Below are 15,240 nucleotides of genomic sequence, written 5' to 3'. Positions count from 1 at the left end.
TGCAGGAGAGCTTTTAATATATCCATTGAATTTTCAAGTCTTGTCTGGTGCACTTCAAATCACACTATCTTTTATGGTTATTATGCAAAAACATGTAAATAGTTTTAAACTCCTTTTGTACAAAGCTGAAGCAATGATAATGTAAGTCAGAATTAGCTTTCAACTCATAGGTGATTTGACTCTAATTATTCAAAGAAACAGTATCTCTGTCTTTCTCTCGCTCTGTCTCTCTCTKTCTCTTCTGTGCTTAATTAAGCTTCCCAGATTGCGGTGGGATTTAAAAGAATAAGAGGTTAAAAAGAAATCCTGTAAAGTTTTCATGTTTTTAAGAACTTTGTGGGAACACCTGCTGCAAWACATAGTACAGCTTGTATTTGTCCTCGCCGTCCTGCAGGCTCGCTTTGCAGGAGGGGACGGTAAAACCCGCGCCTCCGCCCCGCGCCACCGGCCTCTAACCACGCTGTCTTTCTCTTGCAGTCGAGCACCCTGACAAAATGGCTAATGACCAAGGTACGGTGTCCCCGGTCCGTGCCGGCCGCGCCGCCTCCTGCTCGTCGCCTGGGGCGGGCGGCCGCTGGCGGGCCAATTAATCTCGCTAACGAAGTTCTGCTCGGCCGCCGCTGCCGCTCTGATGGGGAGGATGTAAATTTTCTGGAGAGGAAATTGTTTTGTCTCTTTTCTGAAGGACCAATTAAAATGTCAGGCTTCTTTGTATGAAATAAATTTTTAGTCTCTCTGCTGCACTTCTGAATAATTCACTTTAGGTATAATTAAGCTCAGCATAATTTTCAGGCCCCTCTTGCCCCCTTTCGTGGGTTATAGATTAAAGTCCAAAAGCCTCACGGTGAGAAATCGTCAATCAACTTTTCTCTCAAATCAGCAGCTCATGTTTAATAATAGCGAAGTTTAGTCAACTTTTCAAGGCATTGTCATTGCATTTTCCAAATAGGAATATATACCGTTAAGTCACATTTTCTCTGCTCTTATTTGTTTCTGAATATTTGTGAAGTCTGTTGCTAGGATATGTTTTCTTTTTTTTTTTACTCCAGACTATTATTTTTAAGTATTCTGCCAATTACAGCTAGAGCCTTTCACGCTTATGAGACATCTGCCCAGGGAGATAGTCACGTGAGAAACTCGGAGGTAATGTTGGRAGGTGTAGCCGGAGCTGAACTCTCCCTTTGCACTAGTTTCAAAGGAGAAGTGCTGTGTAAACCTCAAAGYCTGGTGTCACTTCTGCAGGTACTGGCTTACCCCTATTTATTGACTTGAGGTAACTCGCAATAGATAAATTCCTAGTGAAGACAAGAAAGCATTAGTTAGAAGATCAAAGTAAACTCTAGACTCTTTCACAGGTTTTATTTCAGCCTGGAGCATCCATGAAAGCTACTTGGAGCATATTTCTTCACTACGATTTTACTTTTTATTAGGTACCACACATTATCTGCTAACAAGGTAGCACATCTTTTCCCCATCAGAGAGACATGTTCTTAGACAGCTTTGGAAATTCATCCTGTGATTTCAGCATAGAATTTGCTCTAATTTATAACAACGCCTCTCCGGGGCCATGCCGGGCTGCGAGGCGCTTTCTGCAGCGATCGTAGCCCAACCGCTCTTGTACTCGTGCTCTGTTCTCTAAGTCTACTGTTCACAGATGAATATTTCTTCTGTCTTTGTTCCAGATCTTCTGCTTGCCCCTTTCTMTGTAATACTCAGAGAATTCAGAGAATTTGGGGGAAGTTCTGCRTATCAATTTGCAATGCTAGATGAGAGAAAAAAACAGGAAACGGGGAAAAGTGGTTTTAGGTTGCATAGACCGGTTAACTTACTTCCATCGTAGGGGGGAGAAAAAGTCAGATCTTCTGCAGAAMGGCCTGCTGGTGCCTCCTTGTTCTGTAGTTTAATTAATGGGTAGAAATAAATAAGCCTGACAGGTTAAGTGCAGCTACTCTGTATGTGGTAGGTGAATGCATTTGCTTAAACTACCATGGGAGAAGAGATCTGGAGGGCATTCTCATTTTGCATCCGTGAAAGCCGTGCCCCTGCCCGCAGTGTCAGCGCAGCCGGGGGCAGCGTGCGTTTGGGGGGAGCGCCTGCTCTGCCCACACCGGCTGCTCCCAGGCTCAGCACGTATTATGTTAAAAGGTGTATGATTTCTTATTCACTAGCAAAATAATAAATTGCATGCTGTCACAAGGAGGATTTTAARGCAATGTTAAGATCTATATTTGCATATTTTAAAAATCATTTTGAGATGAAGCGTAGCACTGAGTGTGTAGGGTGGTCACTGAATGCATGCTGGATAACTTGTGGTCACTCATGATGGCAGCCTAAAGTATGAGTTATCATGTAGTTTTTATATTCTGTTTATGTAGATACAGATAGATACAGATACATAGAAAAGCTGCTACTGCTCTCTATAATTGGGAAAGCAGTAGGATTAATGAGTATCAAAATAAATAGGACCGTGACAGTGTAGTATGAGCCGAGCATGGGGTGAGGTGGTGGGCTGATGGTGGCTTCACTGGAGGTTGGCGCTCCTCCAGCAGAGACCTGTGCTGTGCTTAGTGTCAGCATCAGTGTCAAAATTTCAAAGCACCTAAAYCGATACCAGCCCAGTGCTGAGACGCGGCCCCACGTTTGCTGATTTCCATCTCCAGTTAGGCATCATCGTCCCTAGGGAGAAGCCACGTGCCTGGCGCTGCTGGCCCACGTTCTCCCTGTGGAAGACTGGTCTCATGGCAGGTCCCCAGGTGGCAAAAGCAGCTGGAGCACGGCCCCCGCAGGTGCCTAGCTCGCACCTGGCTGCCTGGGCACAGTGTGTGCCTTTTATTCTCCCAACTTCAGCACGCTTGTGCCATTTAATCTGGATTATTTTAGACACGAAAAAATGAAAATGCCAGACTAAATGCTTAAAGAAACCAATGAAAACCCAGCAAACCTGAAGTCTTGAGTTTCTCAGGGGTGTGGAGCCCTTTGCCTGCAGAGGAGTCGGGAAGTTAGTGTCAGCACATGCACAAGGTGTTCCCTTGCCGCGACTGCTTGGAAGAGTGAGGGAGCGATCTCAGGCGAGTTGCAAGAGCRGGGGCTGGAAATAGAGGCCAGGGGATGGGGTGCTGAGGATCCCTCCCAGATTCAGCCCGAGTCCCACACGTCCCAACGATGGTGGAGCTCAAGTTGTCTGAGCACGAGAGAGCTTCCAGCGCTGCCAGGCTCCATGAGAGCGTTATTATTATCCAAATGTAATTAAAGGTTGAAAAACTGTCACCAGGATCATCCATTGTTCTTGTACAGCCTGAACAATGTTTGCAACCTATTTAATGAGTTATGCTCTGTATAAACTTCAATTAGAAGTGGCAAAGATTTCAACTGGTATCTCGTATCTGCTTGCAGATTGATACTTTGGCTAACCTCTGTCCTCAGCGCTGTAAATGTGTACRGGAGTTGCAGCCATAGTCTGTGGATTCTCAGTTTCTCCAGGTGTGCTGGGTTTTGTTTGCTTGAGCCACATTGCATGTAAAAACTAAATGTGGATACTTTTAGCAAGCAGGGTTTGCAGAGCATATTTTAAGCAGTATGAATCACTTTGCGTAATACCTAAACCTATACATTATACTATATCTTGTCTGTGTAGTCATATTATGCTATATTGGAATCTATTGTGACTATAAGATGTAAACAGRAGAAATTCTCAGCCCTTTGGGATGTCTTTCATCAGCTTGTAGATACCTACATTCAGTTTCCACTTTTACGTTACTTTGATGACCAATTCTAATAATACATCAAAGTCTGAGGTCTTCACTTCCCTTTGATCTCTAGGTAATTCTATTAAAGATGAGTCAATGGCACCAGGTCTCATCGTAGCTGTACTTCAAGCAGAAGCATTAACGTAAACAGAGGCAGAGTTTCCAAAAGCTCATTTGCCTCAGCAGTCATAAAAGCTAATTCTTCAATCATTTCGGGCCTGATCCAATGCCTGCTGAAGTCAGTGGGAGCCTTTTCAGTTACTCAGTACATTGGACGAGGCGCTTAGGGCCATCTCTATCACAAATGTAATTCTTATTGAGTGACACAAATTAACTCTTTCGGGTCATCCATCTTGAACTCAGGCTCAGAGCCTCTGCATCCTCTAAGCAAAATCCCTTTACCTGGCAGCAAAGCAGTTTCTGAGAGTGTGGGACACATGATGGGGCTTGGGGAGGGACACCGAAGTTTCAGGGTACAAGGCAGTGGAGTCTCAGGGGGCCCTAGATGGACAGGGAGATAAAAAGGACGTGCAACCGTGGCAGACCTTAGGCACAAAAAGCAGGTGAGGAGAAGAGAGTAGAGTTTGGGAGCAACTTCTGAGGGAGGGTTTCTAGGTCAGGGCAAATGTGCTCCCTGTTCCTGCAGCTCCCTGGGACAGTGAGACGAGCTGCTGCAAGAAGGGACTGTCTCTAAGAAGGGAAAGGGAACCATGCGGATTCCCACCTGGATTTCTTAATCCTGCACTGGAGGTACAGACAGAGCAGAGCTTGTGGCTCTCGGGTGCCAGTTGTCGTAGGCAGCTCCCTGCCCGGCACAGTGCCTTGCATGCTCTGCCTGCCTCGTCTGCTGACCAGGGTGGAGTTGCAGATCATCAGAAGTTTCATCATTGACCTTTCCTTCTTGGAAAGGTGATTGTGAGACCAGCCTGTTTCTCAGCTCCCAGACCTACTTCTAAGAAATCTAAACTAACGAGCATGGCTTTTTCCCCCTCTGTATTTGCACCTTCCAGGCCTTCCTGCTGCAGCTCTTTCATTAACGCCTAACTTTTCAAAGGCTCCGTATGCAGTTGGAGCAGCTGAGATTTGTTTGCTGCTTCTTGTCCGTGATTTTCAGCAGGAAACTGGGGAAAGATGGAGGGTGAGATTCTTCTGTGGTGAGCACACCCTTCAGTGACACTTGTGCCACTGCAGAAGGAGCAGGCCACACAGGGAGCTGCAGGTGAGACCTAGTGATGGCAAAATCATTCTGCTGAAAGCTGCAGGCTCCTTTCAGCTCCTTTTTGTCTGCAAGGTCTGGAGAGATCATCAAGAACTCAGCCAAAAGCATAAGCAGATACTTGTCAGTAAGAGAGGGGGGAAAAGGAATCTCGTTGATGAAAAGCAAATAATGCTCATGGAGTGCAAACSCTCTGTGACCTGAAGGACGAGGTGAAGAGTATCAGCATCTTTCAGAGTCTAACCATGCATTTTTCAGAAGTGCCCTAAAACCTGAAGTGTGTGTGAAGCCTTTAAATGTGTCAGGTTCTTTTCAGATTTTTATTTTGCATGTATGCAGCTRATTGAACAGGGCATATTCAAAGGTAGTAAAAGTAGTTGTATAAGAGTAAACTTAGAGTTACAGATGCTTGAGAGAGYGTTTGTTACAGCCATCTCCTATGTCTCCTGTTTATGTAGGAGAAGGCCAGCTGAGTTTGTGTGAGCTGTTGAGGCTTTCTGAAGTCTAAAAAATTCCACTTATGATTTTGGTCTGGAATAACTGGGCAAAGAGCCTCATTCTTTTTGCCATCTCACCTCAGCTTTCATTTGATAAGCCAATATTAAATTCTTCAGTCTGTATTTTGACAATATATGACTCATCAGCGGTCATGTATTGCCAGCAGAATGATATTTTGCAAGAGCTAGAAAGCTGATTTCTGTGTTTGGACTACAAGTATTTTATAATATCCATTATAAATTTTGATAAAAGGCAAAATATATAATGTTGAGCAAGTATTTCTCCTTATCTTAGGAAATTTCAATACGTTTTGATCGTTCAGTTGTGTTCTGAGRACGTATCTCCCATGAAGTAGGCCATGTGTGGACTGAGCTAGATAAATTCATGTATCACGAGAGAAGCCGTGAGATCAGGACAGGACTAACGAGACACAAGGRCAGATGCCACCAACCTTCATCATGGCTCAAGCAGGGACCGAGGCCAGAAACTGAGCCTAAAGAATATTGCCCTGGCAATCAGTGCTTAAGAGACTGTCCAAGGTGAGGGACCACCTGTGCTCCGTCAGTGCACCTCTGCAAAAATCCTGCTCAGATGAGTCCTGGGGACATGATGTGAAGATTGCCTCCATATGTGAGCATTGTGTTGAAAGYCCATGCAGAAGAAACCAGCAGCTTTTGTCTCCAAATCCTGGGGAACTGGTGTCCTGCATTATGTTGCAGGTAGTAGGGATGCCAGGCACATCGGTGGGTGTGCAGGGGACTTTGCCCTCTTTGAGTAGGGAATTAATGCTGTGTACTTGACAGTGCACCTGCTATTTTACACCTCACTGCTTTTAATCTCATGAATAAAGAGTGCACTAATTGTTTCAGCTTTCAGAAAAACAGGGTTTGCAACGCAGTCTGGTCATGCCTGGAATTTGGCTGTCTGTAATTCAACCTTTGCCGTGTTTGGATTATAGCAGGCATATAGCTGTTGGAAACGCGAACCTGCTTGTGCTCGGGGCGTTTAGCTGAACACTGTGAACCGCAGTGTTCGGCACGGCACTTCCCCCCAGCCTGCACGAAAGCAGCCGCCTGGTATCAGCCCCAGCACAGTCACKGCATCGTCTACTGTGATAGCAGGAGGCATCGGGTTTGGCTCTTTGCCTCCTGTTCAGGCTTTTGATGGCTGCAGGCTTTTGTTTCTAAAGCGATTTTGCAAGCGCTGAGCACAGCAGCAGTAAAAGGATGAGCAATTCAAGTCTTTCTCAAAGAGCTGCTTCCCAAACAAATAGTGCAGGGGACTATGACACTCTTCATTACCAAGAGAGGAAAGAACAAGTATTGCATTTATCAAAGTAACCTCTTCTGTACAAGAAAAAGCTCCAGGCAGCTTTTTGGGGTTCTGTCATCTGGCTGATTTTCCAGCAAGTACAGGAATTCATTCTTAAGGTCCAAAATATGGAAAACTTCTGTAAGGAGAGATCTCAGAAGGCATTCTTGAAAACTTAAAAAGAATGGTTATTCTTGCATGTTGGTGTTGATTCCTGCTACTCTGAGACATCTTTAAGAAAATGATCTAGGGTGTCCTTTGAAAAACAAAGACTAGAGGCAGTGGAGTGTTTGCTCACCTAATCTTGCATTTCTACCAAATTCCCTTCCAGTAAGTCGGCTTATGCCTGCTGAAAAGCAAACTTGCCATCAACACCACCTTCACTGAGCACTCTGGTGTGCTCTAAGCAGCAYGGAGTAGGGGCCTGCTTTGTTACCGGTTGCTGAGCATCCATGGGGAGAAGATACAAATCCTCTGATTTGTTTAAATCCTGATTGATGCAGAGCGGTATCCTCTGGGAGTATCCTTTTCCAAACTTCCRCTTCCCAAAATTTAGGATTTTTCTTTAAGTCCTTAATTTGTTTTCCTATTTYTTTTTCTAGTGGAAATGAAGCCTTGCTAACTCTCACCTCCGCATCTTTCAAATTAGGCTCTGGAGCCAATGCACAGATGTGCTTGATGGACCTATCAGGAGCTAAGCGTCTGGGGGACCTAAATGTGATTTCGTATCCATAGCTTCTATTTAAGTTCCTAGAAGGGAGGTGATCTGTGTAAATCCTAATAGTRGTTTCGTCAGAGCTTCACACCATGGTACTAAGGGCTACTGTCCCTTTACCCCTCCCCAGCCTTCTAGCAAAGCACCACTGCCGATTCGGGCTGTCCAAGTTACTCCCTGTTAYCATCTTAAATACAGCAGTCACATACATTCACTTAAATTTATGTCCCTGGTGAGTTACCAGATTTGTATAAAGACTATGCATGGCACAATCTAAAGAAATAAAAGACCTTAGTGAGTTGTTTGGATTGGTCATACCTAAGASAGCAGGTTTCCCTCCATCCCTTCCTTAATTAGGCCCCTGTCTTACAAATCCTTCTTGATGACCTGGACAACAGATACATTTCAGTATCTTAGATGAATACACGTATATATATATATGGGCAAATGCAAATAAAATCAGTCAGCAATAGGTAGTCTTGTTTGTACAGAAAAATAGTCATGTTTGTTAAGAAGCTTCATGCTGATTGTTATATGTAGGAATTACTTTGGCTTTACTGGTCCAGTGTCAAATCCACTGAGCTGTCCTTGACTAAGCACTATTTTATTTTGTATGTTTAAAAAATGTTTGTGTAAAGAAATGCACTGGTGGACAATATGATGACAGCCAGTATGTTGCCAAAAAGATCTCTGGGAAGATCTCTAGGAACAAAATGAAGAGAGTGATGATACTGGGGAATTCTGTATTTTTTCACTTCTGCAGGCTATTTCTGAAGCACATTGGTTACTGCATTATAGCTTGATCTTGTAGCTCTGCAACCTGCAGAGAGTGATAGTGTAGCTGAGGAAGGACATATTTTGTTAGAAATGAAGCAGRATGTTCATGTTAAAACCTCCTTTTGACTGGCATTCGTGCTATGTACCAAAAGGCCAACAGTCAGCACGATGCCTCATAAGCTGTGGTGCCTGGGGGCAGGAAGAGTCTCTTACCGTCTCTTGTTTTCTGATATTAGAATATTACTGTGCTTATTTTCCTAGTATTTTGGAATATTTCAGGCAAAAAGCAACAAAAGCAGCAGAGCAGGGTTGTACCTGGGTCAGATGAGTCAGATGATTGCAGTAGAAACAGCGTCACTCCCCATTAATTTCTCCATCTCAAGTTTTCATGAATCAGGTAGCGCAGGGAGTGTTTTGTAAGGAGCCGATATCACGGTTCCGTTGCCTCGGTGAGGCAGTCTGCGCAAGTGGTTCAGCAGTGCCAGAGGTGTGGAAATAAGGAAGTTGTTAAAGAAAACCATAAATAAGGAATTTACAGCAAAATCACAACAGAATTTTTGAGCAATTCGCAAGAGGTGGAGACCTGAGAGGATAAAGAACTGTTGCCATCATAGATGATTTAAGACTTTTTTTTTTTTTTTTTTTTTTTTTTTTTGCCTTGGTCAGATCTAGTTGAAATGGTTACTGCATATACTGGCGACTGAAATATAGTTATGGAAGAAGGATATGCTTTTTCAGAGAAAGGCTTGAGTCACTGCAACATTCAAAAGACATACCTAGGCGAACAGAGAAGTTACATGGAGAATGGAGAGGGGAGAAGGGGGATCTAGGATCTGTGGATGCAGATTTTGGTCCCTCTGAAAGTATGACAGCCTTCAGCACTGCAACTCGGAAAAAAAGTAGGAAAATCAAGAGTTAAGGCTATTCAACCTCTATTAAAAAGGCAACTCTTGAAGAAATAGATGATTAAACAAGATGTCGTAATAGTTTGTTCCAAAAGATGGAATAACAAGAAGAATAAAAACTGCACTGGAACTTAGTGGAAGTTGAAAAACTAGTCCATGATCTGACTGGGGAAAAAAAAAAAAAAAAAGGCAAATGAGATCTGGCCATACCCACTGAGTGATGCCCACTGCATAGATTTTTTTCTGGCTTGTGTTGAGGGTTTAAATCTAAATTTGGTGGGACAAAACAGTTGCACTTGTCACCGGTAAGAAAAGAAAGACACTGATATCATAGGAMGGAGATGGGGAACTGCAGTAATTCTGGGCACTTGAGGAGTGACAGAGGCCAGCTTTCCCACGGGCAGCGCGCTTGCTAAAGGAATAGCATTACTTGAGATTTAGATGATTATAAAGCCCTTGGAAACCTRAGGCCTCAAAACCAAATGAGTGCTACTCTCCGGCAGTGATGGTCCTTCATATCACTTCACTTTTTTTAAAGGGAAACATATCTTAAATCCTTGCAGAGATAAAGCTAGAGATGAAAATGATTCATGGAGATGTGTTGGCTTTGAGTAAAGCATTTATAATCCTGTTTAAGTCTTACTTACCCTTTAACATACAAAGCCCTGTAACACATTAGAGATTTACCTTTCAGCTAAGTGCTTAGATTTCAACATTTATCCAAATMCTGAATAATGTTTCTTTGTCTTAATAGCAGAACAGGACTGAATTACCATAATCTCCGTCTTGGCTGTCCATGACACCCAGTATTGTTGCAATGCTCCRTTTGTTAAGAGTTATTTACTTTCCTGTCTCTTCGTGGTGAAATTACCACGTTTCTGGACAGTTAGGTGCCAGCGCCCTCGGACAGAGGCTGTTTGCCGGTTGCTGGAGCAGACGAGGATCACCCAAAATGATGGGGAACCCTGTAAGATGAGCAGTGTAGCCAACCCGCTTTGCAGGAGCCTGATGACAAGCTGGCTTCATCCTCAGGCAGCCGTGTCCATCGCTGAAGAGCATTTCTAAGGGCTAGTTCATGATATTGGTGATATTAGTTAAGAACAGAGTGCTGTGGATGCAGCCCACAGGAGCCAGAGAGCCATGGCATAATGCTATTTTCCCCAGGAACATGATCCGTAATTTCRGCAGACTCGTGCAAACTGAAGCTGGCAGCTGGTTACGCAAAGATTTTTGCAATTGAAATGTCATGTATAATGCCTTGAAAAGTGCTATTCTGTTAATCAAAAAGTACTAAACTTTTGAATCAGGCATGCAGGGTTAGCTCTTTCAGTTTCTAGTATCCAGACTAAATTTTCACATGTGTTAGGCTCCTGCTGAGACACTTCAGTATGGACTAAATACCAAAAGCAATAACGTTTAGCAGTCTCCCATTGAGACACCCAGTTTACTAGGCACAGCGTGACCCGAGGGTCACACCGCATTCGCAGGCTGCAGCATGGCACTATGAAGGTGACTGCTTTAGAGTGTCATTTTGATAAACTATATAGCCTCCATTTATCTCTATTTTGTCTGTTTTTACCACTAAACATTTTGCAACCTGGCTTTCTCAGGACCAGCTTGTTGTAGCTGTGCAATTACTCTGATTGAAAAGATGATTACACTGAAACCTCTTCTGATGATAATGATCTTACATTTATTTAGGGCCTTTCATCACAAAATCCTTCCCAAATGGGGAGACAAAGTTATGCACACAAATTTCTCTGCAATCTGCAGAAGCACAAATACCTCTGAAGAGAAACGCAGTATTTTAATAGCGTGCAGCAGCAGCAGCCAACCGTGCAGCAAGCTGATGGTTTTTGGCTGATGGTGCTGAGCCATTTGATGCAGCCCAGAGCCACTGGAATTAGAGGCTTGCCGGAATAATCCATGGCAGCTCGCAGCCCTGCGCAGACTTCCCACATTTTTACATAGTCCGTTAGCTAAAAAACCTGCTCTTCACCTTCTCTCATTAAATTGGGCTCCTCTGGCGCTGTCCTGGAGCCAGGCAGGCCTGGGCTCCCATTTTACCAAATTAATTTGGTAGAACACAACAACAAAATTTGGGGCATAATATTTATATCCCTATATATGTTATAAATAATATTATTTATATCCCTATATATGTTATATATAATATAAATGCATTTTATGTTCACATTATATTATAATTTTTTTTTTTCACTTTGGGGTTAGAAAAGAGGCAATTGCATGTGAAACACGTTGCATTTCCCCGGCTGCATTTCCCTGAGCCCAAGGACTCGCTGCGGGGCGGCGCGCGGTCGGCGGAGCCCGCTGCGGCGCCCGTCCCGGCCAAGGCGCCGGCGCTCGAGCCAGCCCGCTCCCGCGGCAGCTTCTCCCAAGCCGCCGCGCGGGGACTTTGGCCGCGCGGTTTGAGGGCTCCGGGGGCGGGTGCCGCGGTGCTGACATGTTCCTCTGTGYGCAGGGCGTCACGGAGATGGGTCCTTCTGGCCGGTGGACACCAACCTGATCGACAGAAGCAGCCTGAACGGTAAATACCTTGCATGCCTGCAGACAGCAACAGCTTTACAAGAATTGTAAAATAAATTCCACGTTGTTGCATTTCAATTTAAGCTTTCTGTGCAAAGCGCCATTTTTATTAATTAATCCTGCCCTAAAATAGGAAGAAAGGAGAGGAAACCCCACGGATTAAAAAAATTAACTGAACCTAATCACTGCTAGCTGAGGTGCAGAAGTGCCATCAGTAACTTCTTATTCCTGACCCCACATCTGTTACCTAATGAAGCGTTGTCGTTTCATGTAAGTGAATGAAAAAAAAACAGACAAGTTTCCCTAAAACGCAACATCACGTCGGATCTGAAAGTACAAAATAATTACAAGGCACCTAGCTGATTAAGTCACACTGATTATTTTCCTCAGACAAAACAAGGAGTGAATGCAAAATTTAGTTCTTTCTTGCTGTAGTATTTTTCTGTGGCCAGTATACCACCGGTGTGTACTTTAGGTTTACTTCCTGCTCTTAGTAGTAGTTCATAAATAAAGAAAATCAGTTGCATCTAATTAACTTTTTTTTTTTAACTGAAACTTATTTATTGGCTCAAAGAGCATGAGGTTTGGCTCGTTTGGATCATAACTTTTGCAGGGTTAGCTGGAAAACCTCCCAGCCCAAGCCAGTGCACCGCTGGTAGCCAGCGGCACTGTGCTGCGAGGGGAGAAATTTGGGAGCACTCAGGAGTATGGGCACGGGGTCTTTCTGTAACGACGGCAGGTCTGGTTCAAATGATCACRGGGCATTGCAAGAGCTGGATGTGAAATTCCCTTTGGAAAATTTATTTTCTTCTTAAAACGGGTCACCCTGCTTGAGAAGAGCTGCAGTACTGCAGGTGGTGAAACTCGGGCATCCCTTGATCGAGCTATTCCCGTGGATTTTAAAGCAATCACAAGCAACAGACTCTTTTGCCTGCCTTCAGTTGCAAAGCAGCACTCCCAGAGAGGAACCTCACGGTGCTTCCCACCCTGAGGCCTTGGGGGGTCTCCTCGTGACGCTGGACCGTTTGGTTCATTACAGTCAGTAGTCAATAGTGCTTTTTTAGCTGTGGATTTGCATTTTTTGATATGATAGGAAAGTGACTTGAGAAATAAGTGGAGCTTCCAGTGCCTGGAGTGAGAAGACTTTTCGTTTTTCTAGGCAGTTACTGTATTTAATGTAAACTATTCCTTCAGTGCCATTTTCTCAGCATGGAAATGGAGAAGAAACCAATACTAAGCATTTTCTGAGTGTCTGTGCTGGGTTGTCGTAATGACAAACGCGTGATGCTCGCAACTGCTCGCCTTGTTCGATTGCCTGAGGAAGAGCTGTGAAAAAAGGGCAAATTATTCCGATAACTTAATTTGTTAAGTAAAGAAAGGATAATAGGTCAGAAAATCAAGGCAGAAAATTACAGTGAAGTTACATCTATCACTAACTAAAACTGTTATTTGGAAAGCTTTGACCTTTTTTCRTTTCTCATTCAGTTGTACTAATGACAAAATGAAATCGCAGCCACAGGGTGTTTAATTTATACTGGGGAGGTTGTGGAGGTGATGCCATATGCAAACTCCTGAGAAACTCTTCTTTGGAAACGCTTGGCATACTGTAGCACAGCTCTTCCGTCCACATCCTGCTCCACTCAGTTCTCGTGGACGTTTACTTTCTTTTTCCAAGCGTAAGTGAAAAAATATRTGTATTTTTTCTCTGAGTTTCTAATCTTATGGGACACCTTAGCAAACAGAGCAACTCATGGGTCCGTGCTGATGTCTGTAACTTGGGGCAGTAACCCTTCAGCCRCTGCTGACATAGAAATCCCTTTCACTTCAGTGGCAGCTTTCTTGGCTGCAAATRACAATAAAATTGAGCTTCATATATGCGGATATTATCAACAACAGTTGATATGTGCATACATGTGAAYATATGCATTATCCAAAAAGATTATAAAAATAGAAGTTGTGCTATTCGCAATATAAAAGGGGGGGCAGAGAAAGTGCAGAAAGCAAGGAATCAGTACTTGAAGTCGATTTGATGAGGATGTGACACCAGAAACGGTGTTATTTTCAGTCCCAAACTTCCAGCTGTATTAAAACTAAAAGAAAATGAGGCAGCTCATCAGTTCGGAAAATTGAGCCCTTTACCTGCTAAAGTGATCCGTGGAGACCTGATCAACGTATCAATAAATGAAATAATACAATGTGAGGGGAGCCTGCCTGTGAGGTGAACGCAATTCTGAGGAACGGATCAGGYGGTCAGGTTAGCTAACATGCAAGATACGTATTTTCTTGTAAATACCAAGAGAGACTCTACAAGCCATAARGAAGAAATCCATTTCCCCCATTTTTCCATTTTCAGCTGATAATAGCGAAAATGAGATGAGAGTTATTGACTCCCAATACCTGATTGTTAAAACTCAGAAAGTGCAAARTCGTTACGGCTTAAATATTTTCCTGTTTGCTATACCACTGAAATGCAGTGAGACATAAATTCCAGCTTTGTGACACCGCTCTGAGCCCACTGTCTCCTTTCGGAGAAGAATCTGTGCAGCCGGCCTCCAAATTTTGTCTCTTTTTATGGATGACTTCTAAAGAAGGAGGGGAGTGAATGGCAATTGTGTCCTATTACGTAGTTTGTCTATCTGGGTATCCGATAAGTGGGGGGTTTCTCAGAAATGATGACCTTGCAGTGTTCATGTCACAGAGGAATTCATGTAGCATAAAATACTTCTATCCTCTTSCCTCTTCTCTCTGTTAACTAAAGAAAAATAATGTGTCCATGTAATCTGATGGACAAAACCCACAGGAGTTTCCCTCACTAACATATGCCAGACAAGAGCTTAAAACCCAAAGCTAACGATCTCACCATTGTATATGTTCTTCCAGAACCTCCCATAGGGCAGATGCACCCTCCCCACGGCAGCGTCACACCTCAGAAGAACAGCAACCTGCTTGTCATCATCGTCGTCACCGTCGGGGTCATTACGGTGGTGGTCGTGGTGGTCGTCGCTGTCATCTGCACCAGGCGTTCCTCAGCGCAGCAGAGGAAGTATGTTTGCTAATTGCAGGGTGGAAAGGCCACGTGATGTCTGTGGCCTTGCTGACACTTGGTTTCAAAGTAGATATGGGCAATAATGTCCCTGCAGCGGAGATGTGGAGTCTAGGGACTGAACTGTATTTCTGAGCCCTGGCTCTTTTGTGGGTTTTGGGAGGCATGGTCTTGAGGAAGTCAGCTGTAGCCAGTGAGTGGAGAATGTCCTGTGTCCCCTGGGGTGCAGCATAAACCATGGCAAGTAAGTACCTCTAACTTACTGAAAAATAAGTCTGCCAGGCACAGCTCTCCAATCCTTATGGTGTCGAGTGTAATTCAGACATAGGAACGAATCAATCCCATTGATTTAAAAGAAAAAAAATAAATTTATGTGATGTTGTCAGATTCTGACTGTGCAGCACTGTATCTGCACAGCTGAGAAGCATKGCCATTCTTGCTTACTTGCTAGCCTTTTGTGAGGATGTTATCCGCTCTAGACA

At 43.8% G+C, this 15,240-nt stretch overlaps 1 protein-coding gene across 1 annotated transcript in view; it reads left to right on the top strand.

Annotated features, from left to right (window-relative positions):
- DCC (DCC netrin 1 receptor) overlaps positions 1-15,240 on the top strand; it is a 547,514-nt gene that overhangs the window by 493,939 nt on the left and 38,335 nt on the right. The window contains exons 21-23 of the mRNA XM_085322164.1: positions 478-510; positions 11,651-11,716; positions 14,596-14,758. Of these exons, the coding sequence (XP_085178290.1) occupies positions 478-510; positions 11,651-11,716; positions 14,596-14,758 (262 nt within the window). The remainder of the gene's footprint in view (positions 1-477; positions 511-11,650; positions 11,717-14,595; positions 14,759-15,240) is intronic.

Source organism: Rhea americana, unplaced genomic scaffold (genome assembly GCF_003343005.1).
Source record: "Rhea americana isolate MKP2758 unplaced genomic scaffold, rheAme1 scaffold_75, whole genome shotgun sequence".
NCBI lineage: Eukaryota > Metazoa > Chordata > Aves > Rheiformes > Rheidae > Rhea > Rhea americana.
Note: the sequence above shows the minus strand (reverse complement) of the source record. Positions and strands in the feature narration are given on the sequence as shown.